The sequence below is a fragment of the Ahaetulla prasina genome, chromosome 3, assembly GCF_028640845.1.
Source record: "Ahaetulla prasina isolate Xishuangbanna chromosome 3, ASM2864084v1, whole genome shotgun sequence".
Taxonomy (NCBI): Eukaryota; Metazoa; Chordata; class Lepidosauria; order Squamata; family Colubridae; genus Ahaetulla; species Ahaetulla prasina.
Window position 1 is genome coordinate 157,976,805 of NC_080541.1, and position 24,763 is coordinate 158,001,567.

At 38.4% G+C, this 24,763-nt stretch overlaps 1 protein-coding gene across 1 annotated transcript in view; it reads left to right on the plus strand.

The window, feature by feature from the left end:
* ERICH3 (glutamate rich 3) overlaps positions 1–24,763 on the plus strand; it is an 80,467-nt gene that overhangs the window by 30,127 nt on the left and 25,577 nt on the right. The window contains exons 4-11 of the mRNA XM_058176662.1: positions 2,620–2,691; positions 4,094–4,216; positions 7,700–7,861; positions 10,714–10,926; positions 14,143–14,323; positions 16,366–16,552; positions 22,677–22,945; positions 24,455–24,742. Of these exons, the coding sequence (XP_058032645.1) occupies positions 2,620–2,691; positions 4,094–4,216; positions 7,700–7,861; positions 10,714–10,926; positions 14,143–14,323; positions 16,366–16,552; positions 22,677–22,945; positions 24,455–24,742 (1,495 nt within the window). The remainder of the gene's footprint in view (positions 1–2,619; positions 2,692–4,093; positions 4,217–7,699; positions 7,862–10,713; positions 10,927–14,142; positions 14,324–16,365; positions 16,553–22,676; positions 22,946–24,454; positions 24,743–24,763) is intronic.

Consider the following 24,763-nt stretch of genomic DNA (forward strand, 5'->3'; position numbering starts at 1 on the left):
CCCTGTTGATGACATTTTCCTTCTTGTGGTTGAAAAAAATTGATGTTACTAAGCTACATCGGGGCCACCAGTTCGAATTCTCTCCCTCATTTGTTCAAAAATACATCACCTATGTTTGGGCCCATCCATACATCACACACAATATATGACAACACTTGCCTATTCAGTCTTACAAACAGATCTTTTTTTTCTTTCATGAGGCAGTTAAATACAAATGGAATACTTCTATGCGACTTTTTTGTTGCGCCTGGGGAATTTCATGTGACTACAGTGCATAAGCTAAAAAGAATTCATAAATGGAAGACCTTTTCAAACCTAATTGCTTTGTAAATATAAAGCAAAGCGGAAAAAAATTCCATATTTAGGAAAGTCCACATGCCAATATACCCATATTGCTAGCTTGTGATTTCACATTCAAGATTTAATTTTGATGGGCTAATTAAGGATGTGTCTTCACAACACAGTAAGCTGCACAAATATAGTTGAGTAGGTCTACTTAAGATGACTACATTTTTCTCCTGAATGGTACAGCTTGTTTGGGTCTTATTGTATATTTTGTTAGTGTTCCTGGGAGCATGTAAAAGGAGAGCACCCATGTTTTATTTTCAGTTTGTTATTCTTCAAAGTACCATGTAGAGAACACAGCAAGCCCTAAATTAGCCAGAAATGGGAGAAGGAGCCAGCAGGGACAAGTGTCCTATCCTACGTAGCAAAGAGTCCTGGGACAAAATCTAGTTCTAATACTTAGATCTCTTGATAGACAAGAGACTAAGCAAGGTCTTATTCAGGATTAAGGTAAAATGTTTCAGAAACATTAAATTTAAGACATTTCAATAATAAGCACTGTGTCAGAATTCTGACAAGTACAAAAATCTAGATGACTTCCTTGATGGCACCAAAATGTTATGAGGGTTAGTGTCTTTGCTGCCATCTAGTGATAGTCTGGATTTTTGCTATCTAGATATGGTCAGACTAGTTTCAGACACTGAATTCAGCATTGCACATCAAGAATTGTAGACAATAATTCTTTTGAGACATCAGAGTTAGACGCTGAATCTTCAGGACTGATCGCCCCATACTTGTTATCTTTGCCTTGCCCCTGCTTCCTTCTGAAGAGATTATTCTGAGGGGCCATGACAGAGAGAAACTGCATATTACAATAACCCACCCTTAGCAGTTCATCTGACTGCAGCTAAGTTTACTTTTTTATACTCCTATTTTATATGGAAGCATTATGTGCTGAATGTAGGAGATATCAACATTTTTGTTAAAGGATTTGGTCCTAGGAGCAGTTGGTCATATGTTAAAATAATGGCTTTCAAACTGCTGGGTTCTTTTTTCCAAAGATTTTTGAGAATTTCAGTCTTTGGTTATAACATTTACAGAAGTGTTACTAGATCCAAATCTCCAAGGGATTTACACATACGAGCTTATTGCCTATTACCTAAAAAAACTGTGAAAATGGTTGTCTCTCAGGATTAAGTTAGACACGACACTCCACAACCAGCACCTGCTGTCTACATTTAAAAGACATTGTCACAAGAGCTTATTAGGTATAGAGTGTCTTGTTATTCTTCCTTGCAAAGGAAACCAGGCATGCTCCATTTTTAACAGTAACTTTGAGAAACATCGGGAAAATGCTTGTACCTGTCCAGATAAATTTTCAATACTTAAGCAGCCCTCTTCACTTACTGCGGTATAGGTGATGGCTTTGTTCACTGCATTCATCTTAGAAAATTACTTCATTATTGAGTGGTGAAACTGCAGTGCTTAATTGCGTGTCATGTGACCACAATGCATTTCACAGTGGTGAAATGTTTGGTCTGCTTGGGAATTGCTGCTTCTTTTTCCTTCCATTCTGCTGAAAGCCTTCCTAATTATTGTGATGCATTGCAGAAAATGGGACAAAATGTTGTCGAAACAGGCCCCCCATTTTGCCTCTGCATGCATGCTGAGAATTACATTTGGATTTTATAATGTTCCACAGACAGCTAAAGCATTATATAATTTCCCCATCCCATCTCTTCTGTTGTGCTCTCAAGTACTACTTGTTTCTTAAAAGGGATATAAATCATCATTATCAACCAGGCTGGGAATGTTGCTTGCTGGGAGATGTGGTTTGAAAAAAACAGAAGGAAGAAGGAAGAAAAAGAAAGGGAACAGGTTGCTTGCATGTAGGAGAATTTTGAAGCCTGTGCAGCACTTATTGGGCATGTTTTAATAATAGCTATTTGAATAAAGCTCATGTCTTTAATCACTTGACATTCATTCACTTGCTCTTTGATATGAGCCCTGCTTGCACAATCAATTTGACCAACCATTTGGGTGGGGGACTTTGTTCTTTATTTGTATTTTAAAAAGTCATGCTCTTCATTCCCTTCCCCCCTGCCCAAAGGCCACCAGAGCAATATATAAAAACCAGAAAGAATCTCAGCCCTACTATCCAAAAGAGATTATGAAGAAGGAAGAAAGAAAACATCACTTAAAGATTGGGAGGAAAGATAAAAGGTGTAACAACTCAAGAGTAGTGTTATATGCTTTAGGAATGATGTAACCATATGGTAAATCTGAAATGTGATTTTGCCTTTACTTTTTATTCTTTAAAAATGGACCAATTAGCGACATCACCAGGGTGATGTAAAAAGAAAAGTTGAGAGTTCGGCAAAGCGAGAGCGGATCCAGCGAACCAAGGTAATGATTTCTCTCTTTTTGAAAAGAATCCCTGATCCCTTCCAGGACTAGAATTGATTGCCATTGATAAGATTTAGAGATACATGTTTGTTTAGGGCTATCAGTTCTGGACTGCAAAAGTCTCCATGATGGCTAGATAGCATCAAAAGAGAGTTTACTGAAGTCTCTGGCTGCCCTCTAATGATTGTCCTGTTTTTTGTAGCATAAATTCAGTGGCCCTACGCTTGATCTGATTTTATGAGCTGTTCTTTTTTCCTATCTCTAGCAATTACACTACTTTTTATTCTATTCATGATGGGTATTTGGTTACATTCTGCTACTGTTTCCTAATTATTTTCTCATGGTGAGGCATAATTACATTTATATAAATAGAAAAGCCAATTTGAGAGCCTGTTTAATACAGTGGTTGAAGATACCAGGCTAGAAACCAGGAGATACTAGAAACAGGAGGCAACTGTTTTAGGCACCCTTTTGACATGAAGCCAGCTGGGTGACTTTGGGCTGATCACACTTTCTCAGCCCTAGGAAGAGGGCAATGGCAAACCACAAATATGTCCAAGGAAACTGCACAGAGTGCAGTCCCCAGGAGTTATAAGTGACTCAAAGGCAGCAAAAAATAAAACTAAAGCAAAATTATTAATATTTGAAGGTTCATGTGTGGACCTTGATTCTCCAGGGATTTGAAGATATTGATTGAATTCCTGGGTAGAAATCTTATTTAAAAAAGCTTTGCCAGAGAGCATTCTTTCCTAACAATATTGTTTACTCAGGTATCTCAAGCCATGTTCAGGCATTACTGTTCCATGTTCAAACTGATGCTGGATGAGGAGTAAGCAGGCCCTCCCCTTCCTTAGCCATATGCTTACAGTACAGTGCTCTGCAGTAGCCACATTAACTTTACAGATAATTGCCTTTACACGAATCTACAGAGTCTGACTGTCTCACATGGGATTGCTTATATATAGAATTAAGTCCTTGCTAGAGACCACAGGCTGTATAAATGGAAACCATCTCTGTACATATGTCACCAGCATGACATTGTAATGGAATGTGTGGATGACCCTGGGGAATGAAGGGAAGAGATGCTGCCTAGGAAATCATCCAACATGAGATGCAGGAGCCCTCAGTGGCTTAATGGTTGGAGAAAGAAAATTAGGGATGACCTAAACCCTAATGGATCAAGTAGTTAAAAATGGTCATGGGAAATCTGTACTTTCAGACTTGCAAGATTCTTTTAAGGTAGTCTTACAATAAAGCAGAATTAGTTCACTTAGTCATATTTTTGATTGGATTCACCTGGGACAGCTGAGAGACATAGAGAAGGAGGCTGCTCACTGCTACTCATAAGGTAACTTGTACATGTATATGTAATTTCTCCTTCTGTCATTTCTCCTTCATTTAGGCGGAACGAGCGAGAAAGGCAACAGATGGTTCCCATCACTTGCTTTCCCCACATCCACCCACTGTACCAAGAAATCGCTTTGGGCGGCGCAAATTGGGTGAGAGAGGACCATCAAGTCACACGGTGAGTCTCAAGTGAGGCTCTGTAGGATGAATCGTAATCCTGTTTCAATTTTGTTTATACAGTTTCTTGGAGCTGGAGCCCTAGTTTAATGGAATCAAAGTGACATCATGCAAATTTGCAACACTGGAAGACTTATCTTAAAATGTTTATTCCCTTTTAATCCAAAGGATGTAAAGGTACCATACATGGCTGTGGTTATAAAGGACATTTGCAGATTTCCACCAAATGTATATAGATGGAGAGATGGGATTTTAGTGAAATATGGCCAATCGGGAAGGCTGCGGATCCTTTGAAGAAATGTTCGAACGGTGAAAATAAGATATTCCCAAATAGTCCTTGGCTATCTGGAAACTAAACAAGTCTGCCATCCATTTTATCCATAAGAATTTCTCTGAATCTCTCTTCCAATTTGAAATGGATTCATTTCAACAAATTCTCTTTCATTAGTCTGAATTGGTAAAAAAAATAATGCTGGAGATTGCATGGCTCAATTGGCCATATATAATTATTTTATCCTCCTAACAACATAGCAAGTTATGGCTTGTTTAAAGACTGAAGTATCTATAATCACCTTATGTGTTTCGATACTTGAAGGAACATGAATATGGAGATCTGGCTACTCAAAGTCAATGTTACAGGTTTTACTTATCTTTCTTTATTTAATTTATTAAGGCTACCCAATTCTAGAATGGCACTGGATGGCTTAAAATATACATTAAGTATTCTTTTTTTAATTGAAAAATAACAATTAAAACAACATGACCACCTAGACCAAAAGAAGCAATTCCAATATATAGAAAAAAGATTTTATATCATGTGAGTTCGCTTATAAATCATGTAACTTTTTCATGTGTCCAAGTGTGCGCGCCCAATTGATCTTTTAGTCTGTAAAAGAATTCTGTTGTGGGATGACAATACAATGGGTCCTGCTTAATTTCTACATAATGTGACTATTTTAAATGTATCTCTATTAGAATATAGTTATTTTTGAATACAGATAGTCCTTGATTTACAACCATAATGGAGCCTGGCCATTATAGTCACAAGTGGTGACCGCTGTTAAGTGAGATGGCCTCACTTATTGATCTGTACCCCCATCTCCTCTCATCTACAAATTGCACAAACAAATGGAGCCTCCTTTAAAAAAAAAAGAGTCCCCTACAGGCTCGTGAGAATAATATTTGCTTACAGAATACCATGAGGTTGTCACAAGGCAGGCAACCTGTATAGGAATGCTGAGTCTTGCATTGCATCGGCCGAGCAGGTCTCTGCAAAAGACAGAAAGGTAAATTAGGTGCTGTTGGGTCCTGGAGGTGGCTAAGGAGCAGGCCAAGTCTTGGAAGTCCCTGGGTGGTTGAATGGGAAGAAGACCTCAGCCTAAAATGCTCTCACAGCTCCACCTGCACTGGTAGTGTCTGCCTCCCAGTTTTAGGCTCCCTTAGGTGGCTGATTACAAAACAGGCCTTGGCTTATAAGTTTTCACAACCCCACATGCGCCAGTAGCATTCACTACCCAGCTTTAGACTCCCTTGGGGGGTTGATTGGGAAGCAGGCCTTGGCCTGCAAACTCTCACAGCCCCATAGGCAAAAGTAGCATGTGCTGCCCAGCTTTATGCTGCCTTGGGTGGCTGACTGGGAAGAAGGCCTCGGCCCACAAGGTCTCAGAGCCCCATGTGTACCAGTAGTGTTGGCTTCCTGGCTTTAGGCTCCCTTGGGTGGCTGAATGAGGCCTGTGAGGATCCAGCAGGAAGGGTGGGGGGAGACAGTTGTGGGCGAGGAACTGCAGCATACCTGCAGTTGGTTATAAGAGTGAACAACTGCAGGAACTCTGCAGTGGCATAACTTTCAAACTGGGTCATAAGTAGCTGTCGGGGGAAGATCTGTCATAACGTGAAACAGTCACTAAGCAACTGATCTACATGTATCTATTTGAATGAAATACGTATTGTCTTATTTCACTTAATTCATCTTTTGTACAATTTAATTTAAGGAATATAAATTGATATAGATGTAAAACCTTTATCTATCTATCCCTTTTGAAACCAAAAGTCCAAATCAGTGGTCCAAAAGTCCAAATTTTTTAACAACTGGTTCTCTGCCCTAATGACTGGCTGGGTGGGCGTGGCTGCGGGGATTCCATGTGACTGAATGGACGTGAGCAACTCTATGTCACTTGGGTGGTACCGGTATGGGACAGGCAGAATTGGGGAGGGAATCCAGGAGTCTCCGGTGGGGTGGGTGGGAGGAAAGAAAGATCCAACCTCTTTGTGTGTGTGTATGTGTATGAGAGAGAGAGACAGAGACTGCGTGAAGCTAGACTGGGAAAGCTGGCTGCAAGAGGAAGAGAAGCTGGATAAGCTAGACCCAGATGCTTCCCGGGTCCCCTCATCCCAGAAGCAGCTACTTCACACCAGAGGCAGGTTTCAAAACCCATCACTACCGGTTCACTCGTGGGTGCTTGCACGCACACATGCAATACTTCTGCGCATGTGCAGAAGCATCCAGGTGGGTAGGCGGAGACTTCCGCCACCGCCGCTACCAGTTCTCCCAATCCAGGGCGAATCGGTAGCAACTCACCACTGCCTCACACTCTCCCCTTTCTGCTAGCCCCCTTCTTTGCACATGATTGCCCAGCAGCAGAGACGGAGAGGGAGAAGGGGGCAACAGTGGCCGCTAGCATTGAGGGGAGAGTGCCACACAGAAACGGGAGTACACAGAAATGCTGCTCCCTTCTCCCTCTCTGTCTCCGTTGCTGGGCGATCCCATGCGAAGAAGGGAGCTAGCAGAGAGGGTAAGAATATGAGGCTGCTGCCTCTGGGACGAAGGGACCGGGAACACGTCTGATTCCGGCTCACCCAGCTTCTCTACCTCTCTCACACAGCTTTTTGGGCTGTTTTCAGGCTGATTTTCAAGCTGTTTTTGGATTGAAAAAAATGGCCTGAAAACAGCCTAAAAAACGGCCTAAAATCAGCCTGAAAATGTCCCAAAAATGTCCTGAAAATGGTCTGTTTTGGGGGCTGTTTTCAGGCCGTTTTTCAGGCTGTTTTCAGGTCATTTTCCAGGCTGATTTCAGGCCTTTTTTCAGGCTGTTTTCAGCCAGTTTTTTGGGCCATTTTGGGCCAGAAAAACAGCCTGAAAATGCCCCAAATGGCCTGAAAAATGGGCAGGAACAGGGCCAGCTGATGGTCCGATTTGCCAGTTCTCCGAACTGCGCAGAATCGGAACAACCAGTTTGAGTGAACTGATCTGAACTGGCAGCAGCCCAGCTATGGTCCAAATGTAGACAGATTACAATTTCGTTTTCAGAAAGGTGCATAAGCTACATATTTTTAAGTTAGGGATAGGCAGGGTGGTGCTCTCTCAGTGTTTTTTTATTATAAATCCAGTGGTTTTAGATATTTGAAGCTATAACTAAAAACTTACAGAATACCAATTTACTCAACCTAACTTAAGTATTTACCTCCGTGTCTTTTCATGGTTCAGATTTCTTATCCTCGACCAAGCACTGCTCCAGGAAACATACAACAGCCACTCCGACTTCAGCCCCTCTACGGAAATGTCGTGACTGAAGGTTCATCAAAGACTGGTTTGAGCTCCAGACCAAAGTTTCTCACCATTGACAAAGAATATCATTTTACTAGTGAGGTTAGCGTTTGTTTCTTTACACATGCAATACAATAGGAAGAATGAGGATATATAGTCATTTGTACAATCTTGCATAAGGAATCATCTAGCACATTAAATAATAATAATAACAACAACAACAACAATAACAACAACAACAACAACAGAGTTGGAAGGGACCTTGGAGGTCTTCTAGTCCAACCCCCTGCCCAGGCAGGAAACCCTACACCATTTCAAACAAATGGTTATCCAAATGGAATTAATGCAGAATGAATTCTGCTGATAACATCAAAGGGTAATTATTTCTTACAATTGGTTGCAAATGAGAGTGAGTCATCTAAAGAGAGCCAGTGGGGGAGTTTCATTTCTTCCTTTTTATTGTTGTAAGCTGCCTTGAGTGGTGGCACAGTGGTTAGAATGCAGGACTGCACACTACTTCTGCTGACTGCCGACTGACTGCATGCTACTGCTGCTGACTGCAGTTCGGCAGTTTGATTCTCACCGGCTCAAGGTTGACTCAGCCTTCCCTCCTTCCGAGGTTGGTAAAATGAGAACCCAGATTGTTGGGGGCAATATGCTTACTGTAAACCGCTTAGAGAGAACTGTAAAGCATTGTGAAGCGGTCTATCAGCCTAAGTGCTATTGCTATAGTTAGATAGCCAGCAAATAAATTTAATAGATAAATAATAAATAAAGAGAAGAAAAGCAGTTAGATTAGATATTGCTTGAAAGCTAGCTGAATACTCACTATTTCTGTAATGGAACTTGGTCCTCCTTCCTTTCTATTTGTTTTTTTAAAGATTTTTTTAAATCTTCCTTTTATTAATTTTCCAAATATTTCAAGGCAGCAAACATAACTAATACTCCTTCCTCCTCTTATTTTCCCCACAACAACAATCCTGTAAGGTGGGTTGGGATGAGAGAGAGGAACTCACCCAAGTTGACCCATAGAACTTATAGCATGTATATAGAGACAAATATAATGGGAAGGGCAGGGAAAAACACCTTTCTGAAACTCTACAAAGGTCTAATTCCCAGTACTACTGCTCTTCTCAATTAATTTGGACTCATCTTATAGCTTCTGAAAGCTTGGGAGATCAAAATATTTACAAAATATTGTTTTATGCAGCAGTGTTGTGGTTATAATGATGGAAACCAAATGTCTAAACCAGGGGTGGTATTCACCGGTTTGCAAATGTGATTATGGGCGCCTCCTCTGCACATGCGCAGAGCCTTCTGTGCATGCGCAGAGGGTCAAAAATGAGATGTGATGATGTCTGGGTGGGTGGACGGAGCCTCCCGCCACCAGCACTACCAGATTGTGGGATCCGGATAAAACCAGCTGAATTTCATTGCTTGTCTAGATGTAGTTTGGAGATAGTTCTTTTCGCTTAATCATATTAACTGGGAGACAGTCATGAGGACATAGTGATAGGAGACAAAGCAGCTACAAAAAGGAGAAATCTAGGTCACAGGAGCTTTGGTGGAGCAGTAAAAATAAGGACATCTAAATGGCATGAATAGGCCCACTTGTACAAATTGGCTCCAGCCTAGAGTTGACCTCTGCCTTTATTAATATTTAATAATACTTTATTAATAATTAAGCAATTGTTTAACATATTAAGACTATTAATAAATCACTCATGCACATACACACTGCAAAATGACAGGTGCTCAGCTAATGCAAAATTGGTTAGAGTGGGGAGAACCACCCTATAATAGCAACAACTTTATCCATAAATTGTATTGTAAAATACACCATAAATATGGGAAGATAGTCTTCAAATTCAGCTTAAACGTACCACATATCGTTTCCAGCTTTAGAAATCATAGTTTTTAGGTGCTGCTGGTTTTAAATTTCTAGCTCCTGAGTTACCTATTCCTCTAGTTCCGAATCTGACTCATAGATTGGACTGTAATGTAGAAAGTCAGCATCTACTTGCCCAGAAGAATGAAATATTTTGGGGAAATATTAAAAAGGCAGGATATTATATTTCTCCAAAGGGAGAAATGGAGAAGTATGCTCTTAAGATGGCCTGAGTTTCCCTGCCCCCAAGCAGGAACTGAGGAGGCCACCTTTTAGAAATGCAGATTTGATAATCCATTCAGGACAGGGTATTTTGAAACAAAGGCAGAATGGTAGGTTTAGAAGCAGCCCAGAGCAGTCAAAAGCCCTTTCATTGCACCCCCTCCCAGCAGTTCAAAATCACAGAAACCTGGGAGCTCAGATAAACAATAAGCCAGAGGTTGATCTGATTACCTCAGACAAGAACCTAGGTTTTGCATTTCCTCTTTTGCCTATAGAGCCAGTTATGATCCCTACATAACCCCTACATGACCCCCATAGGAATCTGACAACAGCCAATAAAATACATGTTCTTGCACAGGAACAGGAAGCTCACATACAAAGCCCAAAGAAGGTATAACCGCTCCCTCAACTCCATTTTGTCAGCTGCCCAAAATCATACGTGGTTCTGCTTTATCAATAAACCATCTTTCCAATCAGCCTCCATGTTTCCAGTGCTTTTCTCCCAGCTTGGAACTGAACCAGATGTATTTTATTTCCAAAAGGAATGCTTGATCCTGTTGAACTTATGAGCTGTCTTTTTAACCCTTGTCAAGAACCTCAATCGTTCATTACAAAATGGGGTCAGGTAATAATCTATTTGATACATGGAGCCAGGAATGAGAAATCTCTTTTAACTGCGAATCCATGCTGAAACCAAATGAAATTTGAATTTAAAACAACAACAACAACAAAGAAGTATACTGTTTATGCATGGAACTACTAAATGGAAAATTGTAGCTATGTACCTTTCAACTGTTCTGTGAGTCTAAGTGTTAATGTATTAATATTTGTTCTATTTTTTCAGGGGGACAGAGGGACATTAAGGCCTGTGCATTCAATGGATTATTCAGTTGAAGTATCCCCATACAGACTTCCCATTATTAACAATTATATGATACCTATTCCACAACCACCCAGAAGTGACAAAACTATCATCCCCATGAAACCTGTGGGAAGAGGTCGACGGTTTCGCCCTACAACAACTTCATCAAATGGCCTGGATCAGTTGCTAATGAAGGTGATTCTTCTTCTTCCCACTATTGCATTTTTTTTCTTGTATAAGTAATTTTGTAATGTCCTGTGCTTAATATATAAAGATGTGCGGAAATACTCCTTGATAGGGTTTTTTTTTTTTTTTTTGCAAAAGAAATGCCTCTCTCCCACTTTTTAAATGCATACAGAGATACATCTTTTGAAATAAAGGAAGCTTGCTTAAGTACATTTTTCTTGCCTGTAAAACCTTGGTTTTGTTTCTAATATCATTCTTTTGAATAGATAAATGTAACACTTTGAACCATTCTTCTGAATCTAATTGTACTACTATTTCATCCAAGCTTTCCTTAAAGTATTTTTCAAAATATAGAGTACCTTTTCCCAACCTACAGCAGTGCAAAAATGTTAGCTGTGAATTCTAGGAATTGCCATCAGAAAGCTTTTGCTCTATTTTGGGGAAGGCACCTGGGTAATGAAAGTGGATATAGATTGATACTATAAAGCAACTAATTTGGAAAAGGAAGATAAGCCCGTTTGCAGAAGATTGAGTATTCCTGTTAGTTAGAGAAGCTGTGTTCAAATATACAAATAATACTTTTAGAAAAAAGGTTATATGTGATGTCCATGACATTAAAGAACTCAAAATTATACAGGTTGAAGACATATTATTTATTTGTAGCCAAAAAAGCCTAAACATAGAACCCTTGAATAAAGTTTAAAGATTAGGACATCAAGCTGTTGAGTTTGCAAGAACTCGAATATTACTCATAATCATTTCTACTATGTTGTCATGTCTTTTCCCCAGGTATGTAATGTCCTATGTCAGGAAGCATATCTGCTCCTTGGTCTCAGTGAGCAAAGATTACCGTATATACTCGAATATAAGCCGATCCGAGTATAAGCCGAGGTCCCCAATTTTACCCCAAAAACTGGGGTAAACTGGGGACTCGAGTATAAGCCGAGGGTGGGAAATGAGGCACCTACGGTTGAAACCTCCTCCTCAGCTGAGAAGGCTGGCTCCCCGCCCGCCTCTCACTGCACCGCAGGGCTTCAGTCCGGTAAAATGTGAAAAAAAGAAAAAAAAAAACTCGAGTATAAGCCGTATATACTCGAGTATAAGCCGAGGGGCTTAAAAAAAAAAACAAACTCGAGTATAAGCCGTATAGACCCGAGTATAAGCCGAGGGGACGTTTTTCAGCACAAAAAATGTGCTGGAAAACTCGGCTTATACTCGAGTATATACGGTATGTTATATAAATCTGAAATTAAGGATGATGACTTTAAATAAAACACAAGTAACCGAGTAACTGAAATCCCATGAATTTCAGTTAAGCATGTAAAAAGAGGCTTTCTGTAAGATAAAAAATTTCACTCCATTTGTTTCCAATTACTGGTAACTACATCTGATTATGATTTAAGTATCTCAGATCCACCTTGCAGAAGTGGGCAGCACTCAAAAATATTTTGAAGAAATACTTTCCCAGAGTGATGTTTTTGAAAATTTTTGCAATCCTGCAGCAGTGATTGGGGACAAACCTGGATGGAGTAGAGATTCCTAAAGAAGGCCAAGGTTATGACACATACCTGAAGACCTGCCCCCTTGTCCCTCCAATGAAACTAATCTTAAATAAAATTCTAATCTGATACATTTAGATTTCAGTCTTATATTTTTCCAAGACTAGAGGTCATGGTATATTTTAAATTCATGATACAAAGCTCATTAGTTGGAGGCTTTGCTATTCCCTCTCAGTCTCAGAGAAATCTTCATAAACTTTGCCACCTTGACGCTGGAATTTCAATATTGGGAAAATAAAAGGAAAAATTCATGGGGCATTTCCTGCATATACTGAGAGAGTGATAATTCATATACCTCCTGATGTTCAGTAGAGTTTTTAATTCTGGGCACTTTGAAATTAAAACTCTTGGCAATGAACAGCAATACTACCTTGCTGGGCTGTTCATTAGGAAATTATATCAGAGAATATAGAATTTGTCAAATAGTCTATTACAAAGTGGAGAGAGGGGGAGAGATTATTTGGATCCTTTTCATAGACACCAAAATACTTCCATGCCAATTCTTTTTCACAGTTAGAGAATCCATTGTTAAAAAGGGGAGAAGTATACTGTATTATGCCCTTCGGGGTTGTAGACCTTATAGATTGTTATTCTGGACTCTGGAACTGATCTAGATGTTCCTTTCAGTTAGATAAAATACACAAAATAAAAATAGAGGGTCTATTGAAGTAAATATATAGCTGAAATGCCATGCTTCTCTTTTTTCAATTTTTTCAGGCTTTTCCAGCAGGGTTTTTTTAGATTTATCAGAGGCTCCAGTTGGGAGCTATCCACAGTGAGATTCCAAATTACTATATTAACTTAAAATGAATGTATCTAAACCTATTTTAAAATGATTAGTATGGGTGGCATCACCACATCATCTAGCTTCAAATGTAATTATTTATGTTTGGTATGAGAATGACTTTAGTTCCACTGTCCTGACTATTCACCCTTCAGAATCAAAGCATTACTTTTAATTTCAGTATCCTCACAACATACCATATTTTACAAATTCTTATTATATTTCCTCTTAACTTTCTTCTCACTGAAAAGTTCTAATTGTTCCACTACTTTTCATCACACAGATAGGATTTTCTCATTCCACAATATTCTTTTGGAGTTGCAGTAACCAGTATTGTATTTGAACATGATCTCATATAAGTTTTATGGAAAGGCATTGTGATATTAAAGCCATTATGAAATTAGGTTTTATTTATGATCCCCTTCTTATTGATCCATACACTAGAATTTACCTTTACTTCCTTTGGGCTATACCAGGTTACCTGTAACCCTAGTTTAATCACTGGCATCTCCAGATAACTTCAAACAATTATCTGAAATTCTGAAGAATCTATGCCAATCATCATCAGTAATGCTAGACCAGATTGTTAGAGGCAGTCAAAAGCAGCTTCATATATCCCTAAAGCAGCTCTTTAGGGATAGTTTCATACATCATACTTTTATACAGCCAGATTGAGCTCAGATTTTAGTTCAGCGTGTTTCTGTTGGTGGGCCTTTTTTTGTGATATGTGCCAGAAATACTTCGGATGGTATAAATCCCTTTGAATTTTAGCCCTTGTTCATGGGTGAGTACTGAAGTGATTTCAAAATAGAATGAGATATCATGGGAACAAGTGTCTAAAACTTCACATATTTCAATATGTTTCTCTGCCTTTTTATGCAGGACGCTGGAAAATTCTGCAAGCCTCAAATACATAGCAATGCATCTGTTACCATGGTCTATTTGGGAAAAACCGTCCACCTTTCGTATGACCTTTTAGATTATCGAGAGGAAATAAAAATTTACCAACAGCATTGTGGAGGAGAAAACCTATGTGTGTACCGAGGCAAACTGCTGGAGGGAGGTGAGACTGAGCCGCCCCCCCCCCCCCCCGTTCCCAAGAATTCATCTGAATTCTGGCAACCTCTTATTTTTATGTGGATAAACTGTTGAAGTGGTAGCAGAAATATTTCAGCAAAGCTTAGTCTGCTTATGTGTGTCCAGGGACTTATATTCCAGCTGCCTCCAACCAAGTCTAGATTTACTGTTTCATGATTGAAAATGAGGCTGCAATTACTTTTGCAAATTGTGGAAGGACGGATGTACAGGGGTGATTTAACAAAATGCAGTGGGTTAGATTAATTTTTGGATGGAGATGCATGGTTAATAAAATGCTTGCAGGGGTAAAATGAATACCAAATTATCTACGTACAAGAAGCTATAATATATCAGTGTGAACTGTTTATCGCTCCAGAAGGGAAATGAATGCAGGCTTGAGGTTTGATTCTGAATGTGAATCAATGGTGATGATGTTGACTTAAGCAAAGCTGTTCCAGGTATAATTGCCAGCAGAAATGAGGGAAGAATAGCATGCTGGGTGGAATTAATCTCATGCCATGGGCCTGGGCTATTGCTGAGGAATGATAACTTTTCTATCGTTAGTTATCATTTATTTAATTTGTCATAGTGCTAGGCACTATGTGGAAATAATGTACTCTATGCCCAAAGGCCTTAAATCTGTATTAGACTGACTGGTTAACAACAGCAATAACAGGGAAAGAGGTCAAGGAGTAAGCAGTTGCTAATGAAGAAAATGTTAAATAAAGCTGGAGTGGTATTTGAGAAAGCCATGGATTTTTTTTTTTAAATGAGGTTACAAAAAAAAAGAGAAAAGAATTGATCCATAAATATGCAAGTGAAGAGCAGAAAATACTGAGATTGCTATTGAATGAAACAGCAGATACTTACGTTTCTTGAAAAGAGAAAAAGAAGCATTGCAAACTTGCAATAAATGATATTCAACTTGATTTTTTTCGAAGTATTACTAATAAAATTTGACAAGGAGAATGCAGAGGTTTAGATGCGCAGAGGTCCAGGGCAACAGTTGGAAAGTAGACAGAAGCAAGATTCAAACCAGTAATAATACCTTTATGCAATTAGCAATTATCTTCTATAGTTTTACCCTTTAGTTCTGTCTACTTTGCAGTGGGATTATTTTTTAAAAAACACTAAATAGGAAATTTGACGGCTTTGATATACTTAAAATGGCATATAAACTAGATTATTCTTTATTGTAATCCCAGTGAATATTTGTTGTCCTCCTACACACACAGACACACACACACCTCTGCTATTTTCAATGGGCATAATACCTCCTCTAACTTAAATGTAATTTTTTTTCCCTGTAGTATAACTAGCTGGTATATTGTTGCAATCATTCTATGTTGACGTAAAAGCTTCTGCCCTTCTACATTGGAATCCTGATCTTTATTTAGTCAGTTCTCATCTAGACTATTCAAATCTGTGCTTTATTTAGAACTAAACAAGGTATGGTGGTATTATCAAGAAACACAGAGAAAAAGAGATGGATTTAAATGTCTGCTTGGTAATAGTTTTATTGTTGTTAGTATTCAACAGATTAGTTTGTTTAGTCAGATAGTAAGGAAATGGTATGTGGATGTATGAATGTTGAAACTAACACTAGCTTATTATTTTTATAGTTGTTTTGTATTTAGGAAAGTTCTCCATTTTAAATTTATTCCCTTTTATTAAATTATGTTCATTTATTTAATGTATCGTGTTCATTTATTTAAACAACCGAAGACGGTGAACATGTCCCATACCCCTTCCTCTTCTTATTTTTCCCACAACAACATATAAAATGTTTCTGCATCTTGAAAACTTACCAAAGATAATTTGAGCATGGATTTCTCCTAGAAGTACTACTTCCCTATGCAGGTATGATCCCTTTGATTTTGAAAGATGCCACCTGCAATTTACAGCTTGAATTAGTAGAGTCTTAGAAGAAAGGGAAATATGCTTGTCTTGAACTGGTTCCTTGTCTATCTTAAATGTTGTCAAAAAGTCCATTATATATCCTTTTTTTTTTCTTTTTCTCAACCACAGAAACGTTTCAGTTCATCTCCAGGAGGCATTACGGCTTCCCCTTCAGTCTCACCTTTTATCTCAATGGAATTCAGGTGGACCGATTAAGTTCTTGCTGTGAATATAAGCATCGGAAAGGTACTCGGCTAGGAGGCAAGCATGGATACTTTGGTTTCGTCAATGTGGAAAGGTCATCTCCTTGCTATAGGTATGCTTTGATATTGATCAACACAAAGCCAGAGTAGAACTTGTAACTGTTCTATGGAATGTCTGACCACCTCCCTGCATGTATTTTGATTCCAAAATATTATTGACAACCTTTTCCATTAATTTTACAATTGCACAATTGATTCTCCTGGGAAAATTTGGGAAGACTGTTTCTCCATAAATTACTTCAGATCACTCTTGCCTAAGCTTCAAGACCTAGTTTGATTTTTTTTCTATAAAATCAGAATTTGATTATTTTTTGGTAACGCATAACATTCATCGAACCATTAATTTAGGTTATAAAATAGGATTGATTAAATCTTTTCCAGCTATCTAAGCTATCCACTTTCGCCTGAAAGCTGCAGAGAAGGACTCATATTTACTTAAGCCTATTTGAGAGTTCACAGAATATCTGAAGGGAAGATGGGGTAAGGCTGTTAACCAGCAGATTGTCCTCACAATCTGTGGCCTCAAAGATTCAGGGTTTGATTGTAAAGTTAGAAAGAAACATCCTCACATATTCAGCTGAACATAATTAGAATCATCTACATGATTGTGGATCTAGTTCATTGAAGCTTTCCAGTGGTGTGGATAATTTTAGCTGCATTTATGAAGATCCCCCATTTTGTGCACTGTGTTCCATAAGCAAAAGTCTGAAGATGTTGACAATAGAGATTCTCCATGTTCGGTGGCAAATAACCAATCAGAATGCCAGTTATTTCAAAGAGGCAGTGAAGTATAAATTTCATCTTGGTCAACTTAAGATATCAATTTATAAAATGTAATGGCTTAGACTGGTTTAAATAGTTTGTTCTATTTGATCATAGTCCTTTTGTGATCTATTTTGAAATTCTATTTCCCTAGATCAGGGGTGTCAAACTCAAGGCCCGTGGGGTGCTTAGTTTTGGCCCATGGGGTCAGCCTGGAAATAGCAAAGGACTGGCCCACAGTGCCTCTGTCAGCAAAAACCGACCTCCATTTTCACTGGCAGAGGGCTGCATTTGAGCATGCAAGAAAGGACAGGAAAGGAGAAAGAGAAAGAGAAAAGACAAACAGAAAGAAGGAAAGATAGGAAGAAAGCAAGGAAGGAAAAATAAGGAAAAAGGGGAAGGAAGAAGAAAGAATGAAGAGGGAAGGAAAAAGAAGAAAAGGAAGGAAGGAAAGAAGGAAGGAAGGAAGGATGGAAGGAAGGAAGGAAGGAAGGAGATTATAATGAGAGTGGAGGGTCTCAGGGAAGTCCTGCCTTAGCACTTGGCCACCACAGGTACCCCCAGCCGAAGTGACGTTGAGCTGGCCACGCCCACCATGGCCACGCTACCCAGCCCTCTAAGGTGAAACACAACCCTGATGTGGCCCTCAATGAAATTGAGTTTGATACCCTTGCCCTAGATCCTACAGCCTAGGATGTTGTAGGTTGGTTTTGGGGAGGTTTTTTTGGCTCAATTCTATATCAGAGAGCAGTAGACATATACAGTAGTTCTTGGTTACTTTTCAAGGCCCAAATTCCTTTCAGTAGGATATTTATTTACAATTTGTGAGCATTGCAATATTGAATCTACATTTTCAAAGTATGTTTAAAAAGTAGAATATGGAGAAATGTAAGATAAAAATTCAGAAAGATGGTTCATATATTACGTTGTTTCAAAAGACAGGCTCTTCTGGGCATTCTCTGTTTGAAAAAGGTATTGATTTATGCTGATTGTGCAAATAAAGAATATGGCATTTATTTTTAGTCTAGGCCAGGAACCTTCTTTACATCTTTGCCAGAAATAAAAACATCAACCACATCCATTTCTTCTATAATATTTTCAATTCTTTGATGTGCAAAGCAATGACAGACCAAAAATGTGGTGCACATTTCCCCACTGGGAAAAATATTGTATAAACAGAAGTGAACAAAATAAAGAAAGGAAAGAAATAGAAACCCCCAGAGAGCCAAATGATTTTTCCGATAAGCATACTGCACCATCCAGAAACACTTCACTTCCTCCTCAGAGTCAGATTTGCATGATTAATGTAAATGTTATGCTATCACTAATGTGGTAAGCGCTTTCTGAGGACTGGAAAGCATGTAAATTCGAGCCATGGTGATACTTTTTCACTACATTTCTGGTCTAGCTGTATAGGTGTGTTTATATGTCAATTTATTTTGACAAAAAATCAGGCAAGAGAATAGTAAAATGCCTTGAATAATTACTCTGGGGAACAGTGTATTTTTATGACATATCGTTGTTATGCATTTTAATCATTTTCATTGATTTTGCTTTGCGTAAAAACTCCTGTAATCTTCTCTATAAGCAAACTTTTTTTTATTCTGACTGCAGGCTATTCTGTTAATTGAGTGATTTGATTGATTTAGATCACCCCTTTCCAATCAGATGGCCCTTAATTCGCTAGCTTACCTAAGCATTGGGATAGTAGGAAGAACCCTAGTTATCATACAACTATATTGTAGCCAGTGGTTCTCAACTTGTAGTCTATGGACCCCTGTGGGTTCGTGATGTCACAGGGGGTCCACGAAAACTTGAAGAAATGTTATGATTTAAATCTTGAGTTAAGTCTTGGGAGGTCCAAGAGGCCACAAAAGGTATTAAAAGGAAGTCCCTGGTGAAGAAAAGGTTGAGAACCGGTGTTGTAGCCCATTGCGAGAGCAAAGCCATTGAAATATTAAATGCCTATTAAAACTTTGTTTATGTAGATTATCTTTCAACATATGGGTGATGTTGACTTTCTTTATATATTATTCAAATTTATATAGCCACCCATCTCATATGTATGACTCCTTAAAAGCAACTACAATAAATAGAAAAAGAACAAGTAAAAAATAACAACCCAAAAACAAATATAAACCATCATATCAAAAACCATAAAATTCATAACCATGGTAATCACTATAACAACACTCAGTTCAATCCCTGGGCCAGCTTTGCCACATTGTCTGCTGCCCATGCCTGATGGCAAATCTATGTTTTCAGGGTCCTTTGAAAGGCCAGCAGAGTTGGGCTATGTAATTTCTTGGGGCAGGTGGGCGTATGGTGTTCTAAATTAAAAGTAAGATAGTCTAGACAATATAGAATTAAAAGAAAGTTGCAATACTGTCGCAGCTAAAACATCAGCCAGGTAGTTAGTCAAGAGACTAATCAAACAGCAGTGGTCTCACCATTCTCCCACAGATAACTTCTCATAAAATTATGAGATTATAACAGGTGAGATGGGTAATCTCTAAGTCAACCAAACAACCAAACAAACAAGCAAACAAAATATGACATGTGTTGAAAGTGGCTTCTGAAAGGTACCTATACCTCCACTGTGAGATTATCCTTTCTTCTTACGTTTTAATGGTTTTGTTTTATGCTTAGCTAGCCATCCTCTTGGTTTTTAGTCTCTATTTAAATAATCTTAATTTTAAGGGTTTTTAGTCTTTATTTAATCTTTTTTATTTTAATTGTTTCATGTTATCTTTTCATCACTTTGTAAGCTACCAAGAGTTTCTTCAACGGTGAGATGGGCGGCATATACATTTATTAATATATAAAAACCAAATACCACTCAATCATCATGAAATCTCCAGAATGGTAAAGCCTACAAATTTGAAATTTGGCACATATATTCCTCTTGGCTTCTAGGTGCTCACTAAGAAAGGATTTTTCAAAATGATCATCAGGTCATTCATATACAATATTATATTCACATGCTCTGATGCTAAGGAGTTAAGATGTTCTACTCCCCCTCCCCACCTGAAAGGAACTCTGTCTCAACTGCCAGTTGCCTTATATTAACACACTTTGAAGCTAAGGAGCTAGACATTCTACTCCCCCTCCCCACCTGAAAAGAACTCTGTTCCAACTGCTAGCTGCCTTATATTAACACGCTCTGATGCTACCCCTTTGCTAAACTGGGCTTGGGTATGGCTAGCGCATGACTCATCCGGCCTGCAAGCTGGGACATTCTACTCCCCCTCCCGCTCTGTTCCAGCTGCCAGTTGCCTTATTTTTACACACTCTGATGCTCTGGAGTTACACATTTTACTTTAAATTTCAGGCTTTAAGTGTCAATTTATCACTTCCAATCACATCATTTCGTAGCGAAGCGTGGGCATCCAGCTAGTACTAATAATTAATAAATTATAATATATTATAATTATAAATTATAATAAATAATAAACTAATTAATAAATAAAAAAATGACCCATGGAATAACTTTTTATTTCTACAATTTCTAAGGAAATTACAACAGAATTGAATCAAATACTGCTTCAAGTTGAATCTGGAATATTTGCTCTCCACAAATCTTTGAATTCTTAATTTGGAATTTAATTGGGGAACTGTGGAAGAAATCTTACATGTATTTCATTTTACAGAAGGTTTTTTTTTTTTTAAACCAAAAACGTTTTTCTCAATGATTTTGTTCATTCTGTGCTTAGTGAATTCTGTTCTTGAAGTGGTACTTTGATTTCCTCAAATCAGTACATTTTTTTCCTCTGAAAATTATGTCAGCTATTTCCCTCAATTTTTACATATATTACCTTATTAAGCTTATCATGGGAAAATGGGGAAGGGAAAAAGGGGGGAAAGAAGTGTAGAATAAAGGGGGGGAAAGGAAGAAAAGCATTAATTTCTGAATCTTCAGCGCACTAGAATAAAAATAATATTACAACATCAACATTTTACTTTTTATTTAATATGTACTAGCCATTTGTCACAAGCTTGCCTAATCTTGCAAATTCCAAAGTCAAAGTTTCATTTTTTTCTGTCTCCAGCACAAAATTCAGAAGCAGTTTCCAAGCAGAAACAAATTTGGATGTATTTTTTTGTTTGATTAAAACAATTTGGCCATCTCTGCTAATTCAAGCAATTTTTTTCAGCCATTCTTCCATTGTGGAAATTAGTATTTCTTTCTCTTTTTTTGTATGTATAACAAATTTCCAGATTTTTTTTAAAAAATTCTTTGTCCACTAAACTTTAAAGAAAAGTCTCTGGTTTGATTTTTATATTTATTTTGAGAATCTTCTGTATTAAAATATGAATCTTATCCAGTGGTGGGATTCAAGTAATTTAACAACCGATTCTCTGCCCTAATGATTTCTTCCAACAACCAGTTTGCCAAACTGCTCAGAAAGTTAACAACCGGTTCTCCCGAAGTGGTGCGAATTGAATCCCACCACTGATCTTATCCCAATAATTCTTTCCTTTGTCACAAATGCATCAAAGATGATAAAAAGTTCCTTCTTTTTCATTCCAACATTTACATTTCCAAAATATATTTGAAATACCCTTATACATCTTTGACAATTTGTCAGGTTAATTACCGTTGGTACATCATTTTATCAACATATTCCTTCAAGTTATAATTCAACATAAATTTTTAATCCTTCATCCACATGTTTACCCACTGTACTAGCATTACATCATACTCAAAATTATTTGTCCATTGAATCATACAATGCTTTTCATATTCATTCTTCAAATTCAGTTTCAATAACAATTTATAAACCTTGGCAATAACATGTTTCCCCTTATTGCGTATTACAATTTCAAATTCATTTTGACATATTGTACATTTTTACAATCCCATAAATTTTTGTCTAGTTTAAATCTTTCTTTCAATTTAAAGTATTGTAGTAGATCAATGAGAGACACATCCATCTGACTCCAACTCTTCCTTAGACTTAAGAGTGGCTATTGTCCTCAAAATTGATTTTATAAAATAAATTGCTCCCATTTTCTCTTACATTAAGCTTCATCCAACATTCCTTTGTAAAAAGACTTTAAAAACTCTGCCCTATTTTCCCTTAATGCATTATGAATCCATTGATCTGCAGATGGACTGACAAAAGGAAATTCACTTCCCTCCTGGGAAAGGACTCCCTCTCATGATACAGTTTTTCACTAGGATCAATCAGCTGATAAAATGATTTAAAATTTCTCCAGCTACTTTGGTAATGCTTGTACAATTCCAATATACACATTACTTTTTGTTGTATATTGTTGTATATCCATTCCTGATTTTTTTTTTAAAAAAAAATAGAAATGCAGGAACTTTCTCTGATTTTATTTTCTAGTAATCCATAGAATAAGACACTTTTAGTAGTATGTTTTCATAATATTATACTAAATTTTTATCAGGTGTATCATTACAATGGGCCTGGACAAAAAGCCTACACCTCCAAAAAAGAAGACTCTTGAAGAAAGTGCAAAACTGGAAGATTGGAAGAAAGAGGAAGTGACACACAAGCCGAAAGAGGAAAAAAAACTATTACCGACCCACTTTCCTTCAGCTTCTGCATTAAAGAAACGAGCTGCAGAACGTGCTGAAGAAAAGAAATTGGAGACCAAAAAAAGAGAAAAAGATAAAGATGAATTTGAGGATACCCAGAAAACTGCTACTTATGAAGGTATGGTGTGAAAAGAGAAGGTGAGTTTGTCAGTAAGGAGTCCTTGGTGCTCTCAGAGAACACCAAGGGCCCCTCATTTCAACCCTGAGCTACAAATATTCTCCTTTATCAGTGTAAGTTGCATGAAGGAATCTCTTAAGATGAATTGATCTGAAACAGCCATCCTGAATCTCCTATCCTCCTATTTTGAACTCCCAGAGTTCCCAAGTCAGTTGTTGTTATTATTTCATCCTTATCATCAATCACTCAATAAAGCCAAAGTAGTTAAACAGAATCCGATGTGCAATAGGAACTGAATATCTTATGCCAGTTGTTTTGATGGAGTTTCACAAGCAAACTAGAGAGAGATCAACATAATCAGATCTATGCTGCTTTGGTCACACTTTACTGATAATAATTTGTTTCCTTAAATTAGGAGTGTCAAACATGATTTCACTGAGGGCCGCATCAGGGTTGTGTTTGACCTGGGGGGGGCAGGGGTGTGTGGCCAGGAGGGCGGTGACCAGCTCAACATCACTTGTGTCAGGGGCGCCTGTGGTGGCTCGAGTGATCTGCCAGCGAAAACGGGCTCCTGAGCTCCAATTTTGGCTGCGATGGCCTCCTGCAACCCTCTGCCAGTGAAAATGGAGCTCAGGAGAGCTATGTGAGGCCCTCATGAATTCCATTTTCTCTGGCATAGGCACCACAAGCCAGTCCTTCACTGTTTCCAGGGTGGTCCTGTGAGCCAGATCTAAGCACCTGTGGGCCACATCCGGCCCCCGGGACTCGAATTTGATACCTCTGCCTTAAATAATTCCTTGTTGTTTCCTGGCATTGTAGAACATGGAGGGGGGGGGGAGGGAGAGCAAATGAAAGGAATAAAGGTAGGGGTTGCAACAAAAAGGAGGAAGTCAAGCTATTCTCCAAAGCACCTTGAGGGCAGGGCAAGAAGCAATTGGTGGAAACTAATCAAGGAGAGAAGCAACTTAGAACTAAGAATAAATTTCCTGACAATTAGAAGAATTAGTCAGTGGAACAACTTGCCTCCAGAAGCTGTGAATAAAAGCAGAGTGAACAATTAAATTTGACAGAAAAACACATTGTACAACTTCAGTCCACTGTTAACTTTGATGTTGTTGCCAGAGGTGGGTTTCAGCAGGTTCTGACCAGTTCTGGAGAACCGGTAGTGGAAATTTTGAGTAGTTTGGAGAACTGGTAAATACCATCTCTGACTGGCCCCGCCCCATCTATTCTCTGCCTCCCGAGTCCCAGCTGATTGGGAAGAAATGGGGATTTTACAGTATCCTTCCCCTGCCACACCCACCAAGCCACGCCCACCAAGCCATGCCACACCCACCAAGCCACGCCCACAGAATCGGTAGTAAAAATATTTGAAACCCACCACTGGTTGTTGCTATTTTTTAGGGTTAAGTACAAAGGGGAACAAAAGCTCATGGACTTAACCTTTTGGGGGTTAATGAGAACCTATGCAGTCAATTTCGTATTCCACAAGGTATCATTTTATTTCAGCATATGAGGAAGATTTTGAAGCTGATGAAGAGAAACCAGTTGAGAAAGTTGAGAAAGTTGGAAAAGTTGAGAAACTTGAGAAAGTGGAGAAAATTGAGAAAGAAGCACGTGCTGATGATCAAATGAGTGAAAAAGGGAAGCCGCTCTCTGAAGGGGAAACAGACCGTTCTGATCGTGAAAGGAAAAGGAAAGTCTCGTCACAGAAATCTTCACGGACTTCTGATAGTGAGCGAGATGAAAGCGAGGGATATACGGAAAGCTACACAGAGGAAGAGGAGAGAAAACACGGTTAGTTTTTTTTTCTCTTAA